Source organism: Elephantulus edwardii, unplaced genomic scaffold, assembly GCF_000299155.1.
Source record: "Elephantulus edwardii isolate Elephantulus edwardi_28Jun2011 unplaced genomic scaffold, EleEdw1.0 scaffold00002, whole genome shotgun sequence".
Classification (NCBI taxonomy): Eukaryota; Metazoa; Chordata; class Mammalia; order Macroscelidea; family Macroscelididae; genus Elephantulus; species Elephantulus edwardii.
In genome coordinates, this window is record NW_006399752.1 from 35,822,591 (window position 1) to 35,847,524 (window position 24,934).

General features: G+C 47.7%; 1 protein-coding gene across 1 annotated transcript in view; it reads left to right on the forward strand.

Annotated features, from left to right (window-relative positions):
- PPP2R5C (protein phosphatase 2, regulatory subunit B', gamma) overlaps nt 1-24,934 on the forward strand; it is a 172,894-nt gene that overhangs the window by 122,041 nt on the left and 25,919 nt on the right. Inside the window, exons 3-5 of the mRNA XM_006879074.1 lie at nt 11,798-11,908; nt 12,967-13,059; nt 13,141-13,271. Coding sequence (XP_006879136.1) covers nt 11,798-11,908; nt 12,967-13,059; nt 13,141-13,271 — 335 coding nt within the window. The remainder of the gene's footprint in view (nt 1-11,797; nt 11,909-12,966; nt 13,060-13,140; nt 13,272-24,934) is intronic.

Here is a 24,934-nt window from a genome sequence, read left to right on the forward strand (position 1 = left end):
GTTCTCCAGATTTCTTGGCACAACTTGGTGAGCACATCCAGGGCAGCATCTGTTAGCTGAAATATGTCAATTGGTATACCATCTATTCCTAATATACCTATGTATAAATAGGTTGATATCAAAATACCTCGAGAGGAAGACGGGGCTAACTGTTAACAACCATTGTCCCTGGACCGGTGAGGATGGAAAGTCCCCTCCCACAGAGTTTTATAACTGAAATAAATTAGATCCGAGCTCTGTGGTGGTTGTTGTGTTGCCTGCGACTCACAGTGACAACGCTCTGTACGGCAGCTCGGGACCCTGCTCTATCCTGAGCCAACCTTACTGTCCCTGGTGCACCCACCCCTATTACCCAGTCACAGAGTCAATCCATCTCATCCAGGGTCTTCCTCTCTTGCACTGTCCCTCCACTACAGAGAAGAGTTTTACAATATTCTAGAATTTTAATGTACTTGTGTGCCATAGTTATCACCGAAAAGAAGATACCTTTTTTCTGTTCCAAGTGCCCCACGCATGATTGTCCTAGCGCAGCCCATGGAGAGGAGGTTGACTCTTGGTCCCGCGCTGTCCGGAGCAGACGGATGATGAGTGTTGACGCCGCCTGGAAGCCGACCAACCACAGCCCTGGATTCTTGAGCAAACCCCACCTCACAGCCCTGCACCTGCCACGGGCGGCTTAAAAGGAAACACAGGGAAGCTCTCCACAGAGTGGGAGAAAAATGTGCAGCAAAACTCAAGAACGTAAAAATGACCAGGTGTCCTGCTCTGACGGGGACTGGGAGAATGCCTGAGACTGTGGCCCTGAAGTCACCAAGAGTCTGGAGCTGACCTTGCCTTGTGTCTCAGCTTACAGCCCGAATATCAGCAGGCCAAACGGTGGACAGTAACACCAGGGAGGTTCTCATTCCTTAAAACAAACAGCCACACAACATCAAAAGAGCAGGACTTGCTCAGGGATAGAGCCCAGAAGGCAAGAAGGGCAAAGCTGGAAGGATGACTGAAAATTCAGCTCACAGAGAGGGAGAGGGAAGAGTGCCGTGTACCATGTGGGTTGATCAGCAGTGTTGAGAGAGAGAGAGAGAGAGAGAGAGTGTGTGAGTGAGGAAATGATTGAATAGAAGACCAGCCTGCTCTGTAAACTTTCAGACAACAGGAAAAAGTTTTAAATTAACAAGATCCTGCCTGTGGGGGACGATGGTAATGGCTGCTCCTGTCAGGACCAACATTTCATCTCCAGGAAAATCAAGTTTATCACATGATTTTAATTCAGCTCCGACTTGGAAATGCCCTTTTCCCTTATGCCTAGGGTTAAAGTCAGCATCTTCTCCTAAGGACTCAAACCCGGACCCCTGGACTCAGGTGAGGGTTCCACCCTTCCCATACCCCATGGTCCTGAGAACTGAGTTGGGGCGCTGTGCACTTTTGTTCTCATTTGTGATGCCTGCAGTGTGTCCTAGAAAGTATTACCGGTCGCAAGGGTGAAGGCAGCTGTGAAATGGGAGAAGAAAGAATGATTTGCGTTAAATCAAGGGAGGAGAGGGAGAGGGGAGGAGTGAACCCCAGTGCCCCTCACACCACCTGCCAGTTCGTTTCTAGTGATAGTCAGCATACACTGGTTTTTTGTTTTGTTTTTGTTTTTCTTACCTGCGGTGGTTTTTTTTTTTCAAAGTTACAATAGAAACTCAACCCGTTGCCATTGAATCTGTGGTCACTTCTTGGTGACCATAAAGGACGGGAGTAGGCCCCTCCATAGCATTCTAGGACTATTCTCCATGGAGGCTGACTGCCTCATCTTCCCCTGTATGGGGGGCTGCTGGGCTCGATCCACTGACCTTTAGCTGAGCTGCACTCTTAATCACTGAGCCAGCTGCTGCCGTGAGCCCTGCACCAGCCCCTGCACCCCAGCCCCCCCATGAAGCAGCAAGCTCAGCTCACACTGCAGGGCGTTGGAGAGCTCGCGATGCACATGCACCTTCTGCCGGGCCCCACAGAGCCGGGGTGAGGACATCCGGCTTCAGCACGAGGCCACACACCACCTGCTCCCCTGGGAAGGAGCTGTGAAGTGGGGTCTGTAGTAGGTGCTGTGACACAGTGAAGTTGTAACACACGTGCTTTGCCAGCTCTGCGTGTGGTGTTGGCACGGCTAGGCCAATGTCCAGGCGCTCCCTGCACAGCCCTCTCCAGGCCGGACTCTCCGCCGACTCCTGCCCTGGGAGCTCAGACACGCTTGGACTCAGGGCGTCCCCTCAGTCACTCCTGCCCCACATCCGGTTTGTCCTTGTGTTAGAGGTTCCTGCAAATAGAGTAAATCCTCCCCTAGGGGTCCATCCTGCCTGCAAGTAGAAGGGTCTGCTTTGTTGACATATTGTTCTCATTAGGTGCCTTTGAGTCACGTGTGAACACAGATCAGACCCGGCCTCTTCTGCACCGTCTCCCCATCTCTGGTATGCAGGCCCTCTGTTGCCGTCTCTTCTATGCAGCTTGTTGAGGGTCTGTCTATCCTTCACTGAAACCTCTTCTTTTCCAGCATGATGTCTTCTAAGGACCATTGTCTCTTAACCACCATGCCCAAAGTATATGAGTGGAAGTTTCACTGTATCCTCACCTCCAAAGAGCAGACACTCCATAAACACCGGTGAACTCCACCCACACAGGCAATTCCTTTGTAAATGACCATAGAAAGCTGTCTTTGTCAGAGCTGGGGAGAGACTTTATGCACCTGTTTGGAGATCAGTGGGCATGACACGAGAAGGGTTGGAGCGTATATCCAGGGCATCATTGGCATTGTGGTTAAAGCTGTTGTCTGAGAACCTAAAGGTGGACAGTTCAATCCCCCAGCCCTCTGTAGAGGGAGGATACAGTGTGCTGCCCTGGAGATTGTGGCCTGGGAAACACCATGGAGTTGCTCTCACAGAGAGCAACTTGTTTTGTGAGGCCGAGTGGCCACTCTGTAGTGGGCTTGGTTTGGGTGTGGGCTGTACTGTACTCAGGAGTGATAAGGAACCCTGAAGCATCACTTCCCAGGGTATTTTTATCACAAGAGCTCCAGGTATCAAATTTTTTTTTTTTAATTTCCATTCATTCATTGTTGCCCTTTTCTCCCCTCCCAACCCTTCCCCCCAGTACACTCCCCTCTTGGAAAAGTAAAAGACAAATTCTTTCACTGTTTTACAATCCCTCCCGCCAGGTCCACTCCACCATGTAGCCTTTGCTCTGGACTCCTGTCATGACAAAAATACTTAATCACATATCCCTTTTAAACAGTTTTCTCCCTTATCTGTTTCAATGCAGTATACATTATGGAATCCATCTTTCTCAGTCTCTCCCCAACCCCAATGTCAGTCCTGTTTTACAGCAGTTGGCACCATGCAGTATTTGTCCTTTTGTGACTGAGATACTTCACTCAGCATAATGTCCTCCAGGGCACCCATTTTGAATAATATTGCATGAGTTCCTTGGTTTTCAATGCAGCATAGTATTCCATTGTGTGAATATACCACAGCTTCTCTTATCCATTCATTTGTTGATAGGCACTTGGGTTGTTTCCAACTCCTTGCTATCTTGAACAAAGCCATGATAAACATGGGTGTGCATATATCAGCTTGGATGTCACTTATAGTCTCTTTGGGGTATATTCCCTTTAGTGGAATTGCTGGGTCAAATGTTATCATCTCTATTTGCAACTTTTTGAAAAAGCACCATACCGCCTTCCACAGTGGTTGCACCATTTTACACTCCTGGCAACAGGGAATAAAGGTTCCAGTTTCTCCACAACCTCTCCAGCATTTGTTGCTTGCTGTTCTGTTAAATTTTGCTATTCTGACTGGGGTGAGATGATATCTCATAGTTGTTTTCAGGGGTCACATTTTATCAGTACATTTGTAGGAAACCAAATACAGGGAATGTCAGTAGTAAAATCTGCATGGTGAATATGTAGGTTCCTGTAAAATTCTTGACAATTTTTAATATTTGAAAATTTTAATTCTAAAATGTAAACTGTTAATTCAGAAACTTTCAAACACAGTAATAGCTCTGACCTTAACTTCTCTGCCTTGGTGGCTTAAACGGTGTGCTGATAACCAAAAGATCCTCGGTTAGAACCTACTAGCTGATCCTCTGAATGAGACCGTCCACTCCCGTAAAGGTTATGGCCTTGGGAGCGCAGGGGGTCAGAGTCGATGTAATAGCAGGGAATGGTGGGGTAGACAGAGTCAAACTCTAAAGATTAGAAACTGTCACCCAGCAAGCAGACTTAAAACTTCTGTTCTTAAAATAAGCTCCTCTGTCTAATTCTGACTGACAGGCCTGTGTCAGGTTCATCTGAAGAAGGAAGTATTCTTGCACCTTTAGTTGTGAAGTAGTCATGAGATTAAAAGTACTCATCACTTGGAAAATTGAGACTGGATTTCCTTTATTAAGTGTTCTACACTGACTCATGATGGAGCTCTGGTGAAGAAGGTGTGCTGCAATCCTAAAGGCACAAGGTTCAGATCCACCAGCTGCTCCACAGTAGAAGGATGGACAATTTCTGTAAGAAGCTGCACTGCAGTTCTGAAGGCATGTGGTTCAAAATTGCTCCACGGGGAAAGGATGAACAGTCTCCTCACATGTTGTTTATTGCCTCTGAAAACCCGCTAGCTGTTTAGCTTTGGGCCAGTTCCAACTCGATGGTGCACAATAACAAGATAAGAACATATTTGGCACTGCAATCACAGAGGTACGCAGTTCAAATCCACCAGATACCCTGCTAGAGAAGAAGGGGCAATCTCCTCCTGTACCAGCCACAAAAAGAAATCATAAAATTTTTTTTAAAAGAACGTCTTTGCGTGTAAAACTAGCCAGCTGATCGGAGTCATGGTTTAGCACGCTTTTACGCGCAGTATTTCCCTTACCCTCCCCTCTGGGCCTCTCCTGAGCTTTGCATCCTGTAACAGCAGCTTGTGGCTCTAGGAGGAGCAGGAGAGAAAAGCCCTGTGTCCTCCTTCCCTCTGTCCTGACGATCATCAGGAACTGGATGGGTCCCAGATGTGATGCAGGAGGTGGCACTGACCCCCAGGGAAGCTCATGTGAGCTGACTGATGGGATGCGGGGCCTGGTCTCCCCCAGATGGCCCTAGGACTCTCATTCCACATGAATTTTAAATTCATCGAGTTAGTCCAGAAATCCGATCAGAGTGATGTCTACATTTTTGTTAAATGTAATGTTGCTGCTGTTGTTCTGTACCTTTGGGTCAGAACCAACCCATAGCTGACCCTCCAGCAGATTTTCAGAGACAATAAAACACATAGGGTTGATTGCCCATCTTTCTCCTGTGGAGCTGCTGGTGGATTCAAGCCACATACCTTTGTGTTGGGAGCGTGACTCCTTACCACTAAGCCACCAAGTTAACGCTCCATGTTACAAGTCCAGATTTACGAAGGACAGGACATCCCAGAACTACGAGGTCCCTCCCTAGGGCCTAGAGGAGTCCGCCACCTGCCTGTGTGCTCCACTTTCTCAAAGAGTTGCAAATAGAGATACCATTTGACCCAGCAATTCCACTACTGGGAACATACCCCAAAGAGACCATAACTGCCACCCAAGCAGATATATGCACACCCGTGTTTATCGCAGCTTTGTTCATAATAGCAAAGAGTTGGAAACAACCTATGTCATGTGCCCATCAACAAATGAATGGATAGAGAAGCTGTGGTATATTCACACAATGGAATACTACGCTGCATTGAAAAACAAGGAACTCATGCAATATTATTCAAAATGCGTGACCCTGGAGGATATTATGCTGAGTGAAGTATCTCAGTCACAAAAGGACAAATACTGCATGGTGCCACTGTTGTAAAACAGGACTGATCTCGGGGTTGCGGGTAGACTGAGAAAAATGGTTTCAATAATGTATACTGCACTGAAACAGATGAGGGAGAAAACTGTTTAAGAGGGGGAAATATTCAGTATTTTTGTCATGACAGGAATCCAGAGCGAAGGCTCTATGTATAGTGGAGTGGACCTGGGGGAGGGTTTGTAAAACAATGAAAGAATTTGTCTTTTACTTTTCCAAGAGGGTAATGTACTAGGGGGGAGGGTTGGGAGGGGAGAAAAGTGCAACAATGAATGAATGGAAATCCAAAGTCTCTGTAAATTTTCATTGAAATTAATAATAAATTTTTAAAAATGTAAGAAAAAAAAAGAGGCTGTGTGACTTGGTTGTTGGTACCAACACATTACAGTTTTGGGGGCCATGGTATGGACTGTGGTCTGGCTGTCAAGGGTCCTGGCTGTCGGGGGAGAACAGTGTGGCTCACTGTCAGGGTCAGGGTGGTCAGCTGTTGTCACTGTTGGTTTTTCCAGCCCATGATAATAGGTCGTCACCATCTCGAAGAAATAACGGTTCTGTGTTTTAAACCACCTCAGCCCAGGGTCCCTCCCAGCAATGCGACTCTGACGCCACCCTCTCCGCTCCAGCAAGGAGGCGGCTGTGGTCCCCTGCCGGCCACTCACTGGAGGAGAGAGAATGGCCAGCGTGGCAGGGCTGCCCGAGGGCTTGAACAGAGAACATCCTCCCTTGGTGCCTCACTCCAGTTTCACTGGTGTCTTTAGTGGGAATCTTTTCATAGAGCTCTGGTAGCACAGTGGTTAAGCTCTTGACTTGTGTCCAAAACGTCTGCAGTTCAAGTCTACCTGCCGAACTGGCTCGAGAGAAAAGTGTGTCAGTCTGCTTTGAAAGGATGGCAGCTCTGAGGGTTCTGCCCTGTCCTGCGGTCAGGCCACTCTGGGATTGACTGGTGACAGTGGGTTTGGTTCATCTCTTCTTGTCTTGATATCTTGCACTCTGTGGTCTCATGAGGCCACTCTGCCCTCTGGGGACAGGTGGCACCAGCAGGCTCCCTGGTGCTGTGGTTAGCTGTGCTCATGTGGGCTCCTACTGGACCTCAGGGACTCTCAGAAGGCCACTTGGTATTGATAACCAGCTGCTCCAGCTGTTGGATTGGCATCTAATGTTGTCACGTGCAGGCGGCCTGCACACAGGGCACTGTGACCCCACACATGCAAGCATTCCGCATAGGCAGGTGGGTTAAAGCCACTGCAGGTACAAGTGGCCCTTGACAGCATGAGTGTGAACTTGACAGCCCACTTGAACGTGGACTTCATTTTCCTGTTGCAGCGGCGAGGAGCCGAGGTGTTGTGAGGGTGCACTCAGCCTCGGTGGCAGTGGCCAGTCGACGGGCCGAGCTCTAGCTGTCCACTCAGAGCGGTTTCCTGTATACACTTTCTTTGGCCCTCACGGGAGCCCTGCACAACACAGGAGCTCGCTCACTCCCTTCATAGGTAACAAAGCTAGGGAGGCAGAACCTGGCAGGGAGGATGGGGGCCTGCCTGCCACGCCGTGCTGCCACGCTCTGTGACCAGCTCTTTCTGCTGTGCCTCCCTGTGTGCTCACACATGGTGACCTCCAAGGAGAGCTTGGTTTTGCCCTCTCCAAGACAGTCCTGTTTGTTTTCTTGGCAGTCAGTCCATGGTATGTTCAGTACTCATCTCCAGCACCACAAATCGAAGACTTCACTTGTTCTTCTGTCATTTTTGGTCATTGTCCAGCTCTCTGATGCATAGCAAGTAACTGGAGAGAACATGGGCCGTATCAGACACTTGAGTCTCTAGACTGACATTGTTGCTATTCAGCATTCTGGAGAGGTCCCTGACTGCAGATTTTCCTAATGTAATTCATCCAATTATTTTCCAACTGCGAGTGCCAAGAGCTGAAATTGTTAACAATCTCAATCTCCATCTATCACGATGCTGCCAGTAGGTCCAGCATCCCTGATACACTCCCTTCCTGATTTTAAATCATACAATGTCTCCTTGCTCTGTTCCAAGGACTGTTTCCTGTTCCAAGTGTAGGTTTCCCATGAGCACCATAAAGCACAGTCCCATTCTCCTCAAGGTCAGCCACAGTTTTTTGTGACTCACACAGTCAAACACCTTTGCATAGTCAATGAAACACAGTAGACATTCCTCTGGTACTCTCTGCTTTCAGCCAGGATCCATCTGATATTGGCAATGATGTCCCTAGTGGCACAGCCTCTTCTAAACTTAGTTTATATTTCTGGTAGTTCTCTGCCGATTTACTGTCCCAGTCATTTTTGGATGATCTTGAAAAGAATATTAGTGATACTGTTTAATAATTTCCACACACTGTCAGGTCATCTTTTTTTTTTTTTTAATGGGAACAAACATGGACCTGTTCTGGTTAGTTGGACAGGTGATTGTCCTCCATATTTCTTGACACAACATGGTGAGCACGTCCAGGGCTGCATCTGTTTGTTGAATTATGTCAGTTGGTATTCCATCAGTTCCTGGGGCCTTTTTTGGTTTTTTGGGTGTTTGTTTGTTTGTTTGTTTTCTTTTTATAGTTAACCATAATTTATTATGATTCACACAGTTAAATATCTTCTTTTTTTATGGTACAAGATTTGTTCTTTTTTTAATTTAAATTTATTATTAATTGCAGTAAAAATTTACAGAAACTTTGGATTTTCATTCATTCATTATTGTACTTTTCTCCCCTTTCAACCCTCCCCCCTAAAACAAATTCTTTCATTGTTTTCCAAACCCTCCCGCCAGGTCCACTCCACCATGTAGCCTTCGCTATAGACGCCTGTCATGACAAAAATACCTAATCACATATCCCTTTTAAACAGTTTTCTCCCTCACCTGTTTCAATGCAGTATACATTATTGAACCCATCTTTCTCAGTCTCTCCCCAACCCCAAGCTCTGTCCTGTTTTACAACAGTGGCACCATGCAATATTTGTCCTTTAGTGACTGAGATACTTCACTCAGCATAATATCCTCCAGGGTCACCCATTTTGAATAATATTGCATGAGTTCCTTGTTTTTCAGTGCCGCGTAGTATTCCATTATATGAATATACCACAGCTTCTCTATCTATTCGTTTGTTTATGGGCACTTAGGTTGTTTCCAACTCCTGGCTACTGTGAACAGAGCTGCAATAAACATGGGTGTGCATATATCTGCTAGGATGTCAGTTATAGTCTCTTAGGGGTATAATCCCAGTAGTGGAATTGCTGGGTCAAATGGTATCTCTATTTGCAACTTTTTGAGAAAGCTCCATGCTGCCTTCCACAGTGGTTGCACCATTTTACATTCCCACCAACAGTGAATAAGGGTTTCAGTTTCTCCACAACCTCGTCAGCATTTGTTGCTTGCTGTTCTGTTAAATTTTTCTATTCTGACTGGGGTGAGATGATACCTTATAGTTGTGTTAGGGGCCTTGTTTTTTGCCAGTTCCTGTAGAGCAGCCTGCACTTCCTCCTTCATCATCACTGCCTCTTGAACATAAAATGTTCCATGAAATGATTCTGTGTCAGCCAGTTCTTTTCGGTACAGTGATTATGTGCACTCCTCCCATCTTCTTTTGATATTCTGCCCTTAGCATCCTTCAGGATTGCAACTCGAAGCTTGAATTTGTTATTCAGTTCCTTCAGCTTAAAATGCTGAATAAATTCATCCCATTTGATTTTCCAACTTGAGCTCTTTGCACATTTCATTATTATACTTTGTTTTGTTCTCCCGAGCTGCCCTTTGAAATTTTCTGTTCAGCTCCTTAACTTCCTGACATCTTCCTTTGCTTTGGCTTCCTTTTTCCCCCCTCTCGTGTGCCATTGAGTTATATCGTACTGGCACAGGAGGAGACTGCCACTCCTCCAGTGGAGCATCTGATGGGTTTGAACTGCACACCTTCGGGATTGCAGCACAGTGTCTTGCCACTAGGCCACCAGAGCTCCCTTGTGCTTTGGCTTCTTAACACTAGTGCAGTTTTCAGAGTCTCTTCTGACACCCATCTCGGTCTTTTCTTCCTCCCCCATCTGTAATGACCTTTTGCATTCTTCAGGGATAACATTCTTGATAGTCTCCCACAGCTCATCTGGCCTTCACTCATGTGTCATGGTATGCTTTACTTTGAGATAAAAATCCACATGGTAACCAAGTGGACATGAAAATGTGCCTTAGTCCTGTGTAGAAAGATCTGTGGTCAAGCTCTCACAGAGCTGGGGAGATTGGGAGTAGAAGGAACCGGGGGCGGGAAGAGTGACCATGTGTGCCACGTGAGGGAGGAAACGTGGATGGATAAAAAAACTGTATGAATCGTCTAGTCTCAGTTGTTGGTGTTATGTGCTGTTGAGTTGCCGGCAACCCTCTATACAGCTCTGAAGCCTTCCCAGTCCTGAGACAGTTTCACTGACTCCGACACACCTACCGCCATCGCCCCAGTCACTATATCAGTCCATCTCATCCGAGGTCTTCCTCTCCTGCACTGGTCTCTCCTGGCCTCATGCCCAAAGTATGTGAGATGGAACTTCAGAATCCTAGCCTCCAAGGAAGCACTTGGTTTCACTCTTTCCAAGACAGACATATTTGTTGTCTTGGCAGTCCCGGGTATGTTCAATACTCTTACTCAGCACTACAACTCAAAGACATTGATTCTTCCTCTGTCATCCTTAGTCATTACCCGGCTTCTGCAGAACAGATCATTTGGGAGGCTCAGCTTTATGAGGACGAATTGGAGAAAGACTCATCAACAACCTGCGTTATGCAGATGACACAACCCTGCTTACTGAAACTGAGGAGCAATCTGAAGCGCTTGCCACAGAAGATCAAGAACTGCAGCCTTCAATATAGATTGTATCTCAACATCAAGAAGTCAGATATTCTCACCACTGGGCCAATTGACAGCACCATCGAGAAGAGATTGAGGTCGTTAACAGTTACAGCTTGTTCACTACACAATCAGCGCTCTTGGTACCAGCAGCCAGGAAATAAAAGATGAATTACATTGGGAAAATCTGCTGTCAGGGATCTCTCCAGAGTACTGAAGAGCAGCGATGTCATTCTAGAGACCAAGGTGTGCCTGAGTCAGGCCATGGTCTTCCAGACTCAGAGAAAATTCTTATACCCACTTCGTTTCCTCCATGTCCTCATAGGTTCCTTAGTCTTCCATGTCTTTGAGACCACACTTCTGCCCCTTGAACCACAGGTTCGCTCTTATCTTGGGGATTAAGGACCATTTGGTGGTGGAACAGTCACTTCCATACAAGAGGTCCACCCAGCATACCTCATGTGCAGCCCCCCACTACCTGTCAGGAGGCTGGTGTGTTGCTATGATGCTTGACAGGCCTTACCAGAACTTCTGGACTAATGAGACTAGGAAGAAAGGCCTGACACTCTGCTTCCTAAATCCCACAACTGAAAACCTGATGCGACCCCATGAGTGGAGGCCTTCCATGTGTGGGAGCTGACTCTTAGGCAGCTTATGGCAGGAACTCTGAGCTGCCCGTGTGGCCATGCTGTCCCTCGTGGCTGGCTGGATGAGACATCAACATGCTAGTCGCCCATGTCTGTCCCGTTCCGTCTTTTCCTGCCACCCCCCCCCCCCCCGAAGTCCCCCAGCACTCTGGGCTCCTCATCTGCTCACCTCTTTGAGTTCCTGAACCTCAGCGGCTGCCTTTCTTTTCACCCCCTTTTTTGACCTGCACACAGGACAGTTGCCTATCTTCTGCACAGACAAGTGCCATTAGTGTCCACAGAGTCCCCACCACTCGGCTGAGCATGTGCTGCTGGCCAGCTGTGAAAGTCAGACCCCAGGACGCAGGGTCTCAGGGCCACACTATGTCTGAACTTAGCGAGGATGGCCAGGTGACCACACAACACAGTATCGCCACTCCCACGATGTCCTCTTCGTCTTTCTTAAATGTCTCGATCGTAACCAGAATCTGTGTTTCAGTTTGCAGTTAACATGTTTCGAACATTACCACCTTCCTCCAATCCCACGGGAGCAGAATTTGACCCCGAGGAAGACGAGCCCACGTTAGAAGCAGCCTGGCCTCATCTACAGGTAAGCCAGGAGGGTGGGGTGCCTTACATGCCGGTTTGGGGTCCAGGGGCCCCAGCCTCCTGTCAGCTGTCATATGATGAACCTTTGGTCTCCAGTAGCTCCAAGACTTTGCAAACCTCTAAATGCAAGAAAGCTTGGTGGAAGAGAGATTTAATGGGTTTTGCTGGAATGTTTGTTTGAAACATTTTCCTTTGCAGTGGAATCCCCATTTCACCAGTAGTTCTTGCGCTCAGGCTGGGAGAACTCGTGTTGAGTTTTCTCAAGATTCTCAGAACTTGGATGCCCTTGGGCCGCCTGCACCTTGCCAGCTAGTGCCCTTCCTAAGGCCTTGTCAGGACAGCCAGAAAGGAGAAGTCTGGTGGGCTTGGGGGTCATGTAGAAGCAGTGAGCTGCAGGCCTGGGCAGGGGCTGGGTGAGCCCTGAGAGGGGTGAAGAGATTCAAGGGGAGGGGATGGTGAGACCAGCAAGAGTGCCGGGTGTCTCGGCTGCAAAACATTCTCTGCCAAGGCATTATTAATGTTGCTACTTGAAACACATCAAGCGTGCAAAACTCCCTGACCTGGGAGGGGGTGGGGCTTCCACGGTCCAGGTGATGCTGCAGCCCCTGGGTCTGCCCAGCTTCCGCCCAGCATCTCCGCTGCCTCTGGGTGTAGCCAAGCCACAGGTCCCTCCTGGAGCTGGGCCACAGCCCTGTTCACGGCCCATGCATACTTGGGGTCTCCAGCAGCATGGCTTAGCTCTGCTGACATCACCGTGGAAATACTTTTATTTTTCAAATGCCTCGTAAGGGCAGAATCTGTGGTTCTCAGCCACGTAAGATAATTGCCGTCATCAGTTATAATTAAATAAAACGTGGAATTTTCCATTCATTCTCTAGCTTCCTGGCAATCAATCAATAAATACATAGATAGATAGACAGACAGACAGTCAGTTAGATGGCTAATATTTGCAGGCAAATAAAGATTCTGTTCTGTTTATGGTGGATTTTCATTTCCTTTTAGTAAAATGCCATGTTGTTGGACTCATTTTGCATTTTGTTTTGTTTCTCTTTCTCCCAGCTCGTTTATGAATTTTTCTTAAGATTTTTAGAGTCTCCAGATTTCCAACCTAATATAGCGAAGAAATATATTGACCAGAAGTTTGTATTGCAGGTACGGTGCAAATGAATTCTCATTCTTTAAGCCCTGACTGGCAGGTAAACTGAGTCACTAAATGCCTTTTTCTTCTTGAAGCTTTTAGAGCTCTTTGACAGTGAAGACCCGAGAGAGAGAGATTTTCTCAAAACCACCCTTCACAGAATCTATGGGAAATTCCTAGGCTTAAGAGCGTACATCAGAAAACAGATAAATAATATATTTTATAGGTAAGTCCGTGTGTGGACGGCTCTGCTCTTTCGGTTTGGTGATGTAATTTTAACAGGGAACACTCCCATACCCCGTCATTTCCTTTGATGTCAGTTAAAGGACAAGCAGTGTCTTTGAAAAGGAGACCTGGGGTTTAGTGGGGGAGCGGCCGGAAGGCAGCAGCTGCTCTCAGGAGCCCTGTGAGCTCGTGCACGCTGAGTCACCGGGCTCCGAGCTGTGCCTCCAGCGAGTGTCAGGCTGTAAGACACAGGAGGCGGTGTTCGCCTTTCTCTTGTCGAGTGGCCGGCTCGGTTCACACCGCCACGGCACGCCGCCTTTGTACTGGCCCCACAGCTCCGAATGGACCGCTCCAGAGCTGCCCTGGAAACCCCATGGGAGGTTCTCTTCTGTCCTGTGGGGTCTCCATGAGACAGTAGGAGGTTCATGCTCTCTTGGGCAGCGTCACTGTCACGTACCAGGGACCCCAGACTTCTCAGTGCCAGACTAGGGGTCGTTCCTGTCCGCCCTCCCTCAACACCCCTTCATTTCTTCCCTAAACCTCTCTCCGAGCCCAGCCCTCAACATGGTCCCCTCTGAAATGTGGGATTGACTCTACCCAGCACCCACTTCCTCCTCGCACCTGTGTTCCCTCACCTTCCCCACCATGTGGGGTGGGTGTGATTGAGTGTGGCGTATCTCCGCAGAGCTTAGAGCTCACACTGGAGGCTGGGGACCCTGGAGAGTGTGAGGACCCACCACCTGGTCCAGAGCAGGAAGTGAGGTCAGGAGGGGAGATCTCGAGAGTCTCTCCTGGTCCACAGGAGGAGGCAGGGCTGTGTCCAGCACCATGAGCGCGTCTGGGCCACACGGCAGCAGGGAAGCTTACCTTGGAGGGCTTCTTCTCTGGCTTCATGTGCAGCCTTTCACAGCCACGGGGCTCACGGAGGAACATTCCGTAACATTTCACACCTAGCGTTCACCTTGGCCCTCCTCCCTCCTACCTCCTCGCTGGCTGTGTCCTAGCTTGAACCTGACCCTCTGGCCCCCCTCCCTCCCTCCCTCCCTGCTGCTACCCTGAATCTCACAGTGGGGGCCTGAGATGAACGCTCTGTCCTTGGCTGGACACTCCCAGCCCACAGGCCTCTGCTGAGCCTCATCCTCCTGGTTCTTCAAGGAATGTCACTTGGCCCCTCATCCGGAAGCTTCCAGGGCTTGTGGGTGGAGTCCGGCCTTGTAGAGATAAGGGATCCTTAGGGTTGTTTTATTGCCACAGCCCCAGGGCCACCCTGAACCCTCTCAGCCTTGGTCATCCTATGTGTCCTGGGGACAGTACACACCCACAGGGAGCTCTTCCTCCCCAGGCACTAGGTCAGTGATAAGACTATGACGGTGTGACCTCTAACCGACACACACACACACACACACACACACACACACACACACACACACACGCGCACGCGCACATCCTGTACAGCCCTCTGGCCTGCCATTGGTGAGCTCGCCTTTGCTGGGATGGGCAGATGTCCGAGCCCTGCAGCTTCCCAGAATCCCTGCCAGCCTGTGGGCAGCACGTGGTACCTCCCGCCTCACTCCCCGACAGCTGTTGGGTACTGACCGCTGTTGTTGGGTACCGTTGGGTCATGCTCAGCCCCATCTGCACGGCTGTGGTGGACCCCCACTGTGACCACTGGATCACACATGGAGGGCCTCTTTTTTGCTGTTACCCTCTACTTCTCCAGGAACTAGTTCTCCTGGTAACATTTCCAAGGCAGTGAGGGAAAGCTTTGCAGTCCTCATGTCCAAGGAGATTGCTGACTGCACTTTAACCAAGACAGATTTGTTACCGGGCAGCCCCTGGTGTACTCGGTGGTATTCACCAACACCGTAATTTAACGGCATTGATGCAGGGGAGCTGTGGTCTCGAAGGCGTGCGGTTCAAATCCACCAGATGCTCCGTTGGAGGAGGGGCAGTCTCCTCCTGTGCTGGTCAGCGGATTCCCATGGTTTCTTACTGTTGTTACTGAATCCTACCCCATCCTGTGCCATCCTCCTCATCTCATATACTTGACCCCATTGTTAAAGTCGCTGTGTCAATCCATCTCATTGACTTTCTTTAGCTGACTCTCCACCTCTCCCAGCTTGATGTCTTTTTTTCTGAAAATTTACCCCTCCTGATAACATATGCAGAGCATGTGAGATGAAGTTTCAGCATCCACCTCCAAGGAGCACCCTGGTTGCACTTTCTCCACACATCTCTGTTCTTTTGACAGTCCAGGAAATACTCAGTCCTCTTCATCAAGACAACAGCTTGAAGACATCCCTTCTCCTCTTGTCATCTTTATTCATTGTCCAACGTTTTAAGTAGTTAGAAAGACCTTGGCTTGGATCAGGAGCACCTTAGTCTTTAAACTGACACCGTTGCGCTCTGGCACATTGGAGAAGTCCTTGGGCCATAATGTAATCCTCAAAGTGGCATCTTTGCCCTCTGACAATTTCCTTAAAGAGTCCTTTGCAGCAGATTTCCCCCGAATGTTGGTTACAGAGCCAGGTAAACGAAATCACTGCCCACTTCACTCTTCCCTGTTGATCCTGATGTTGCTCATTTGATCAGGGATGAGGATTTTTGTCTTCTTGATATATTTTTTTCCTTCTTTGTTCATTTTTATTCGTTGTCCTAACTTTCAGATGCGTGTTGTTGTTATGTGCCGTTGAGTTGCTTGCAACTCATAGCGACCGTGTGTACAAGAGCCCTAAACCCTGCTCTATCCTGGGCCAACCTCACTTTCTCTGACACTCCCATCCCCATTACCTCAATCACTGAATTGCTCCACCTCATAGAGGGCCTTCCCCTCCTGCACTGTCCCTCCACCCTCCCAAGCATCATGTCCCTCTCCAAGGACTGGTCCCTCCTTGCAACATGTCCAGAGTAGGTCAGACGAAGCTTCAGAATCCTTGCCTCCAAGGAGCAGCCCGGTTTCACCCTCTCCAGGATGAACCTGTTTACAGTAACTGAAAATACCGTGGCTTGGATCAAGTGTGCCTTAGTCATCTTCGTTGTTGTTGTTGTTAATTTTACTTTAATATCACTTTGTTATTTTTTTAATTTAAATAAAATTTTTATAGTGGTTTACTTAACAAAGTTCGCATACATTGTCCCTCCTCCCATCAAATTGTGCGATCCTAAGGTTAACCACCCCTACCGTGCCACACCCACCCATCATCACCCCTCTGCTCCTCCTCCCCCTCCTTGGGTCCTCATGCACATTCTACAGTAATGGTCTTACATAGTTTTTGTCCTTATGGGACTGAGTTATTTCACTCAGCATAATGCTCTCCAGTCCGTCTCAAGCTAGGTAGTAATTTACAAAATCATTGCTCCTACATACTGCATAGTATTCCATTGTGTGAATGCACCATAATTTCTCAATTCATTCGATTGCTTTTGGACATTTGGGCTGTTTCCATGTTCTTGCAGTGGTGAATAATACTAATATGTACAAGTCTCCATTTGTGCCTCAGTTCTCATTCTCGGTGTATATTCCAAGCAGTGGAATAGCTGGGTCATACGGAATTTCTATGTTCAGCATTTTGAGGAAACACCAAACTGTCTTCCAGAGAGGTTATACCGTCTTACATTCCCACCAATAATTTATAAGAGTTCCTATCTCGCTACATCCTCTTTAACATTTATTACTTGCCATCCTGTTAAACTTTGCCACAGCTACCGGAGTGAGATGGTATTTCATTGTGGTTTTGATTTGCATCTCTCTTATTGCTGTTAATTTTGAGCATTTCTTTTTTAATTAATTTTTTTTTTAGTTGAGATTTTAATGAAAGTTTGTACAGAACTTGGATATCCATTCATTGTTGCACATTTTCCTCCCTGGCCTTCCCCCCCCCCCAAGTTTGGTTTTCTCTTTGAAGCAAAGATTCTTTGATTGTTGTACAATCCTCCCCCAGTCCACTTTATTATGCAGCTCTAATTCTGGACTGTTGTCATGCAGATAATACCTAATCATATCCTCCTTTTAAGCTGGTCTTTCCATCATCTGTTTCAATGCAATGTACATTATTTAATCCCCTCTTTTCTTAATATGCCCCATCCGCCATGTCAGTCCTGTTTTTTTAACAGTGAAGTGTTTGTCCTTTTGTAACTGAGCTATTTCACTCAGCAAATGTCCTCCAGGGTCACCCATTTTATTAATATTGCATGAGTTCCTTGTTTTTCAATGCAGCATAGTATTCCATTGTGTGAATATACCACAGCTTCTCTGTCCATTCGTTTGTTGATGGGCACTTAGGTTGTTTCCCTCTCTTTGCTATTATGAACAATACAACTGTAAACATGGGTGTGCATATCTGTTTGGGTGGCAGTTCTGATTTCTTTAGGTTATATTCCCGGTAGTGGGTTTATTAAGTTAAATGATATTTCTATTTCCAACTTTTTGAGAAAGTGCCATATTGCCTTCCAGAGTGGTTGCACCATTTTACTCTCCCACCAGTTTCTCCACAACCTCGCCAGCATTTGTTATTTGGCTTTTGGGCATTTCTTCATGTTTCTGTTGGCCATCCAAATAGCTTCCTCTGTGAAAACACTTTCCATGTCTTTTGCCTATTTTGTAATTGTGGTATCAGCCTTTTTCTTGTGGAAGCCCTATAGGATTCTGTAAACTTTTTATATGAGACCCTTGTCTGAAATGATATTGCCAAAGGGGTTTTTTTCCCCAATCAGTAAGTTTTATTTTTATTCATTTTTTATTTATTTTCTTGTGTGTGTGTGTGTGTGTGCGCGCGCGCGCGCCATCAAATTGGATCTGACTGGTACAGGAAGAGATTGTCCCTCCTTCTCCAGCAAAGCATCTTGTGGATTCAAACCGCAAACCTTTGGGATTACAGTGCAACTTCTTGCCACTAGGCCACCAGAGCTCGCCTATTTTTATTCTTTTGGAAAAAGCTTTTTATGCACACAGGGATTTAATCTTTAGAATGTCTCATTCATCAATTTTATCCTATTCAGGTTGTGCATTTCTGGCTGTATTTGGCAGTCTTTTTATACTGTAGGCTAGGCCTTCTAAGCTTGGTCCCAGTTTGTCTCATGAAGTTTATGGTTTTGGGCTTTACTCCCAGGTCTCTGATTCACTTTGAGTTGATTTTTGTGTATGATGTGAGATGTGGATCCTGTATCAGCTTTCTGCAGGTAGGAATCCAGTTTTGCCAGCACCATTTATTGAAGAGGTTGTGTCGTCTTGATATTGAGATGCAATCCATATTGAAGGTATTAGTCTTTGCTGTTTCTATAATAAGCACTTCAAACCACTTCACTTTCTGCCAGCAAGGTTGTGTCATCTTGTGCAGGTTGTTGATGAGTCCTTGTCCGGTCCTGAGGCCAAGTTCTTCATCTGATGCAGCTTCTCAAGGTGATTTTCTCTGCATATAGATCAAATTAAGTGTGGTGACAGATATGGGGACATAATCCTTCAAGTATTAGCGTCACACTTGTGCTAGTACTTGGTGTCACAGCTCTTTTCATTTTGTATGACATTCCTCTGAACTCTGTCCAGGTCCCCATGTCCCATTTACGTCATTGAGCCCAACACTGCCCCACCCTGCTCCGACCAACTCACTATAATCGGAGGGTGACATCATGCTCCTAAATGCTGTCGTTCTATTTATGCTGTGTAATGTCACACTCCTTTTTAGCACTATGGTTACTTGGCTGATGTATTTATCTATCAGAAAATAGTATACATTATTTAAACAACATCCAAAAGGTACAACTTCATTTCTAATCCAATTTTAACGATAAAATTAAAACCCTGTCTAACCTGAATACGAGGGAAATGTCTATCTCTGTTTCATTGACTACACAAAGGCATTTGACTGTGGATCACAACAAATTGTGGCTAACCTTGAGAAGAAAGAGAATCCCAGAACACTTGATTGTGCTCATGTGAAACCTATGCCTGAACCATTTGTCAGAACAGAGCAAGGAAACACTTTATGGTTCAAAATCAGAAAAAGTGTACATCAGAGATACATCCTTTCTCCATACCTTTTTCAATCTATAGTGGAACAGATCATTCAGGAGACTGGACTTTATGAGGAGGAATGTGGCATCAGGATTGGAGAAAGACTTGTAACAGTCTACATTATGCAGATGACACAACCTTGCTCACGTAAGCTAAGGAGGACCTGAACCATTTGCGGTAGACTGTATGTAGTCTTCAATATGAACTGAAGCTCAACATCTAGAAAACAAATATTCTCACCACAGGGCCAGTTGGCAGCTCCATGATAGATGGAGAAGAGACTGAAGTTGTTAACAGTTTTCGTTTTAGCTCTCTTGGGTCCACAGTCAACACTCTTGGCACCAGCAGTCAAGAAATCAAAAGACAAATTGCATTGGGAAAGTCTGCTCTCAGGGAGCTTTTAGAAATGCTGAAGAGCAGCAGTGTTAGTTTGGAGACTAATGTGCACCTCACTCAGGCCATGGTTTTCACAATTAATTGCTTTGCATCAGAGAGCTGGACAGTGAGCAAAAATGCAGAAGAATTGATGCCCTTTGAATTGTGGCGCTGGAGAAGAGTATAAAACATATCATGCATGGACTACTAAGAAAACAGATTTATCCTGGAGAAGGTGAAACTAGGCTCCTCCTTGGAAGCAAGGATTTTGAAGCTGCATCTCACATACTTTGGGCATGTGGCCAGGACGGACCAGTCCCTGGAGAAGGACATCATCGTTGCAAGGGTTGGAAGGACAGTGCAGGAGAGGAAGACACCAGGATGAGATGGATTGACACAGTAACTGGGGTTATGTGGGTGGGTGGGTATATCAAAGTCCATGAAACTGACTCAGAATAGAGAAGAGTTCAGAGCTATCGCACATAGGATCTCTGTGAGTCACAGGTAACTTGGTGGCACTTAACAACAACGTGAGTTTCCTTTGGGCACATACGTGTGTTGTTTTTCTTTTCCTGGATCACAAGATCATAAGTCAATTAAAAACTTTAAAAAGGTGGAAGGTATCTTGTGTCTAAAAGAAGCTTGATTTTTATACCCAACACTTAAGCAGATTATTACTCGGAAGTTGACCTAACGTGTGAGGCCTTTGTGTGTTGTTGTGTTGTGCCATCAAGTCAGAACTGGCCCATAGCTGACCCTGCAGCGGGCGTCAGAGGCTGTCAGTCGCACAGGACGAGATTGCTTTTCTCCTGAGGAGCAGCCGCTGGATTCGAACCACTTGTCTTTGGGTTATAGCGCACCTCCCTAACACTAGACCACCAGAGCCCCCTACGTTTTCAGCCCTCTTTCGGTAGTTGACTTCCTTGATATATGCAGTCAAAAATAAGCGTATTTATCTCTATCACGTCAACTTGGGATCTCCAGTCTTCTGCCGCCCCTTTCCCGTGGTGTGTGAGAGAAACGGGAAAGCTCTCCAAGACGTGTGTGTGAAGTCCGACTTCGCCTGTAAGAAAAGGAGAAACAGTTCACGGGGTTTCGTGTTTATTGTTAAGCTTCCTGTTCTGCTGGAACACTGTTTGGCCTAACTCACCGTGCTCATCATGGCAGCAGCCTAACCTGAAAGTTGGTTAAATAAGCTAGGGTGACGTCTGGTGTCCTGTGCAGTAGAGAAGTCACCCCACGACTTGTCATCTCGTGGCATCGCTGCCGTCCCCCCTCCCCCGCTCTTGGCGACCCTGTGGGTGGCAGGTGACCCATGGACAGCACACGCAGTCCTGTGCCGCACTCCCGTCCATCGCCGCAGTCCCGTAGCAGACCGTCTTGCCGAGGGTCTTCCTCTCCCCTGATCCTCTACCTTGCCACCCGTGAAGTCATTGCCAAGGACCAGGCTCCCTCAAGAAACCCTACAGCCTGAGTAGTTCAAGAACATGATGGTTTAGCATTTCTCCCAGTGGCCGTTGCCCGGCTCAGGGTCTCCGGGTGATCCGCTTGGGTGTCCCCACAGCCTGGGGCCTCCAGGTGGTCTGGCTGCCTGGAGGGCATGTGGAATTGGCCGGTTTAATGGCTTGACTGGACCTGCTCAGAGGCCTCGCCTTGGTAGGACAGCCCAGACCGGTAGAGACGGCCTGTCGGTTTCCCTCATGATCTGAGGGACCATGTGGATGGGGGAGGGGTCCGATGGCCTTCATCTCTGGAGACTGTGTCACAGCCAGGATCCTGTCAGGAGTCCTGGTGGCACAGCATTAAAGTGCCCGCTGTGCAGTGTGTCCCCATACACATCTGCAACCTCAGAAGCCCCCTGGGGCTCTGTACCCCCCACCCCCCCCCAACACTGTCACTCGGAGTCAGGATCCATGTGAGGACGGTGGGTTTGTTTATTTCTGGTTGTCATTCCTGTTTGCAGAAAGAATGATGGGGCAGCTCCTACCCCTGAAAAATAAATCTGAAATTCCTTTCTGAGTAGGGACCTGATGATATTTGGAGCTGAAAGTTACATTATTTACATGTTGGAGCTGCTGGTAACAGTGTGTCAAGCGCAGCTCCCCGTGTGGTCAGGGGACTTTTGTGCCTCCGCCTCTGGGAGCCTCCAGGTGACTGTCCACAGTCATAGTCAAAAGGAGTGTTAACCGTGCGTCAGGCGGTCACACCATACACGGTTAGCACTTTCACCCTTACTGTTCTGTTTATACCCGAGGAGCATGCCACCGCGTGCGTGTAGCGCTTGTTCCCACCTGAGCCCATTCTCAGTCCTGTAGGAGAGAGCAGGAGCTCTTCTCCACACAGAGCAGGGGAACCCTGTGTGGTTTAAATTCACGAAAGGCGGGCGTCAGGGCTGTAACCTCTCCACAGCTGTTCAGAGTGTATGCTGAGCAAATCTTTTGAGCAGCTGGACTCGGAAGAAAAACGTGCTATCAGGATTGGAGGAGGCCAACTTTGACGTTCCAGTCACCCATTATTACTAGTGCATCTTGGTTACATGTTTGATTGATTTTTTTACTGCAACACTTGGTAGAAATCATCTGTTTCTTCTTTTTTGGCTCTGGTTGTTGGTGCCATCAACAGCCTGCATTATGCAGATGCCACAACCTTGCTTGCTGAAAGTGAGGACTTGAAACACTTGCTGCAGAAGATAAAAAATACAGCCTTTAATATAGATTGCATCTCCACATCAAGAAAACAAAAATCTTCACCACTGGGCTGGTAGCCAACATCTTGCTAGATGGAGAAAAGATTAAATTGTCAACAGTTTCATCTTACTTGTATACATAATCAACACCCTTGGTACCAGCAGTCAGGAGATTGGGATACTTATTGCTTTGGGAGCACTTGGTCTCAAGAACCTCTTCAAAGTGCTACGGAGCAGGGTATCAGTCTAAAGACTGAGGTGCACCTGATCTAATCACTCACGCATGCGTCTTAAAGTTGGACCATGAATAAGGTTGATAGGAGAAACCATGCATGCCTTTGAGCTGTGGTACTGGAGAAGAATATTCAGTATCCCACGGACCGCCAAAAGAGCAAATACATCCCATCTTGGAGGAAGAGCAACCAGAGAGAGGAAGACGCCCAACGAGACAGACTGGCACAGTGACAGCAGCAAAGGACTCAGGTCTGTCCGAGATGATGAGGATGGCACAGGACAGGGCTGGGTTCGGATCTGTAGTTCTTCGGGTCACCATGAGGCGGAGCTAACCCTGCAGCACCTGATGACCCTGCCCACCGGGAGAGCAGCGCTGGCCTTGGTTCCGAGCAAGCGGGTCAGCTGCTTTCTCCCTAGAGCAGCGGCGGGACCTCCCTGCCGGCCTTGACGCATGTCTTCACTTAGCAGCTGCACGGCTGGAGCTGCTTCCAGCTTTACCCACTTGAGCTGTGTGACACACTCAGCGCTCTGTGCCGTCAAGGCAGGACTGACCCTTAGCTGACCCTCCAGCACGTTTCTGAGGCTCCAAATCCGATAGGAGCTGATGGCCCCTCTTTCTTTGTGAAACTGCCCGTGGACGCATCAGAGAGGCATGGCCTTGGTGCAGCCCCGCAGCCCCTACTAGACTGTGTTGCCAGAGCTCAGCTGGTAATACTTGAAGCATTTTATACCAAGTGTGTGGCACTCAGGCCCCCAGCAGAGATGCGGGCAGGCCAGGGCTTCCCACTTTCTGCCACTCCTGAGCCTTCAGACCTACTCCCTCCAGAGAAAAGGGGAAACAGAAACCATGGTAACGCCGCAGCACTCCGCATCTTGTCACCATCACCTCCCTGCCTCCATCTCATGCCATGCCGGGTTTTCTTCACTGTTCTCTGTCTCCAGCTCAATTGTTCTGAAGCCACATGCTGCCTCTGTGTGTATCCCTCCACCTCCCCGCCTCCTGCTCCATTTTAGACCCTCACTCCTCCCACCCCACCCCCACCCCCAGCAGATGGTCCCTCCACTCACCTTGTCTCAGAGGCTCGCTCAGGGCCCAGGCCAGGTAGCACCTGCTCCAGCATTGTACGTGTGGGAACACGGGGAGGTAGAGCCCCTCCCCAGGGGGCTGCACGCTCGGTGGGCGGGACCTGCTCCTCACCCTAAGATCGCATGTGTTCCCCTCCAAACTTCAGAGCCGACTGGAGTAACCATCTTGCCTGTAAACTTCAGTAAATGCTTCTGGCACTCGTCACCTCCAGCCAGCAACTTACAGGTGGATGAACCTTCCCCGTTCCTGATGCCCTGTTCTTCCTCACAGTCTAATGTCTGTTTGCTCAGCATACAGATTGAATTGGTACACCGAAAGTGTCCAGCACGGGCACACACTTTTCCTGCATTTAAACCATACAGTAGCTCCTTGTCTGTCCAGATGACTGTCTCTTGGTCTGTCCGCAGGTTCCAGGTTCAAGTCCTCCAGAATTCCCATTTGTAACAACATTATCTGCAATTTGCTGTGATCCATACCGTCAAATGCCTTTGCGTCCTTTGTAAAACAGTACTATTTCTAGTATTCTCTTGGTTTTAGCCAAGTTCTGATCAGCAGTGATGCCCCTCACTCCACGGCCTCTTCGGAATCTAGTTCACACTTCTAGCAGCTCCTCGTCAGTGCACTACTTGAAACATTTTTTCATTTTCTTCTGCAAAATTTTGCTGACGTGTCATATTAATGCTGTTGGGTAATTTCTGCCTTCTGTTGGGTCCCTTTTCTCTGGATTGAGCACAAATACAACTCTCTCCCAGTTGGTGGGGCCAATCGCTGTCTCCAGATTACTTAGCATAAAGAAGTGAGCACCTCTGGCATTGTATCAGTTTATTAAAACCTTGTCACTGGTATTCCGTCTGTTCCTGGGGCCTCATTGTCACTGAAACCTTCAGTGCAGCCTAGACTTCCTCCTCTGTTATCAGTTCTTAAACCTAAACCATTTCTTTTCCAGCTGCACTTTGAAATGTGTGTTCAGCCCTTTCAGTCCACTATTGCTTTAACTGTGCCACCTCTCTTCTAACATCCATTTTGGTCTTTTTTTTCTTTCCTATTTTTTTATGGCCTAGAAAAGGTTTTTTTCATGTATGATGTCACCCCACAGTTCATCTGGTCTCCATTCATCAGTGTTTGTGCATCCAGTCTGTTCTTATTGTTGTTGTTATGTGCCGTCGAGTCGCCTGCGACTCATAGTGACCCTATGTACAACAGCCCTAAACTCCACTCTGTCCTGTGCCAATCGCACTGTCTCTGACACTCCCATCCCAATTATCCCAGTCA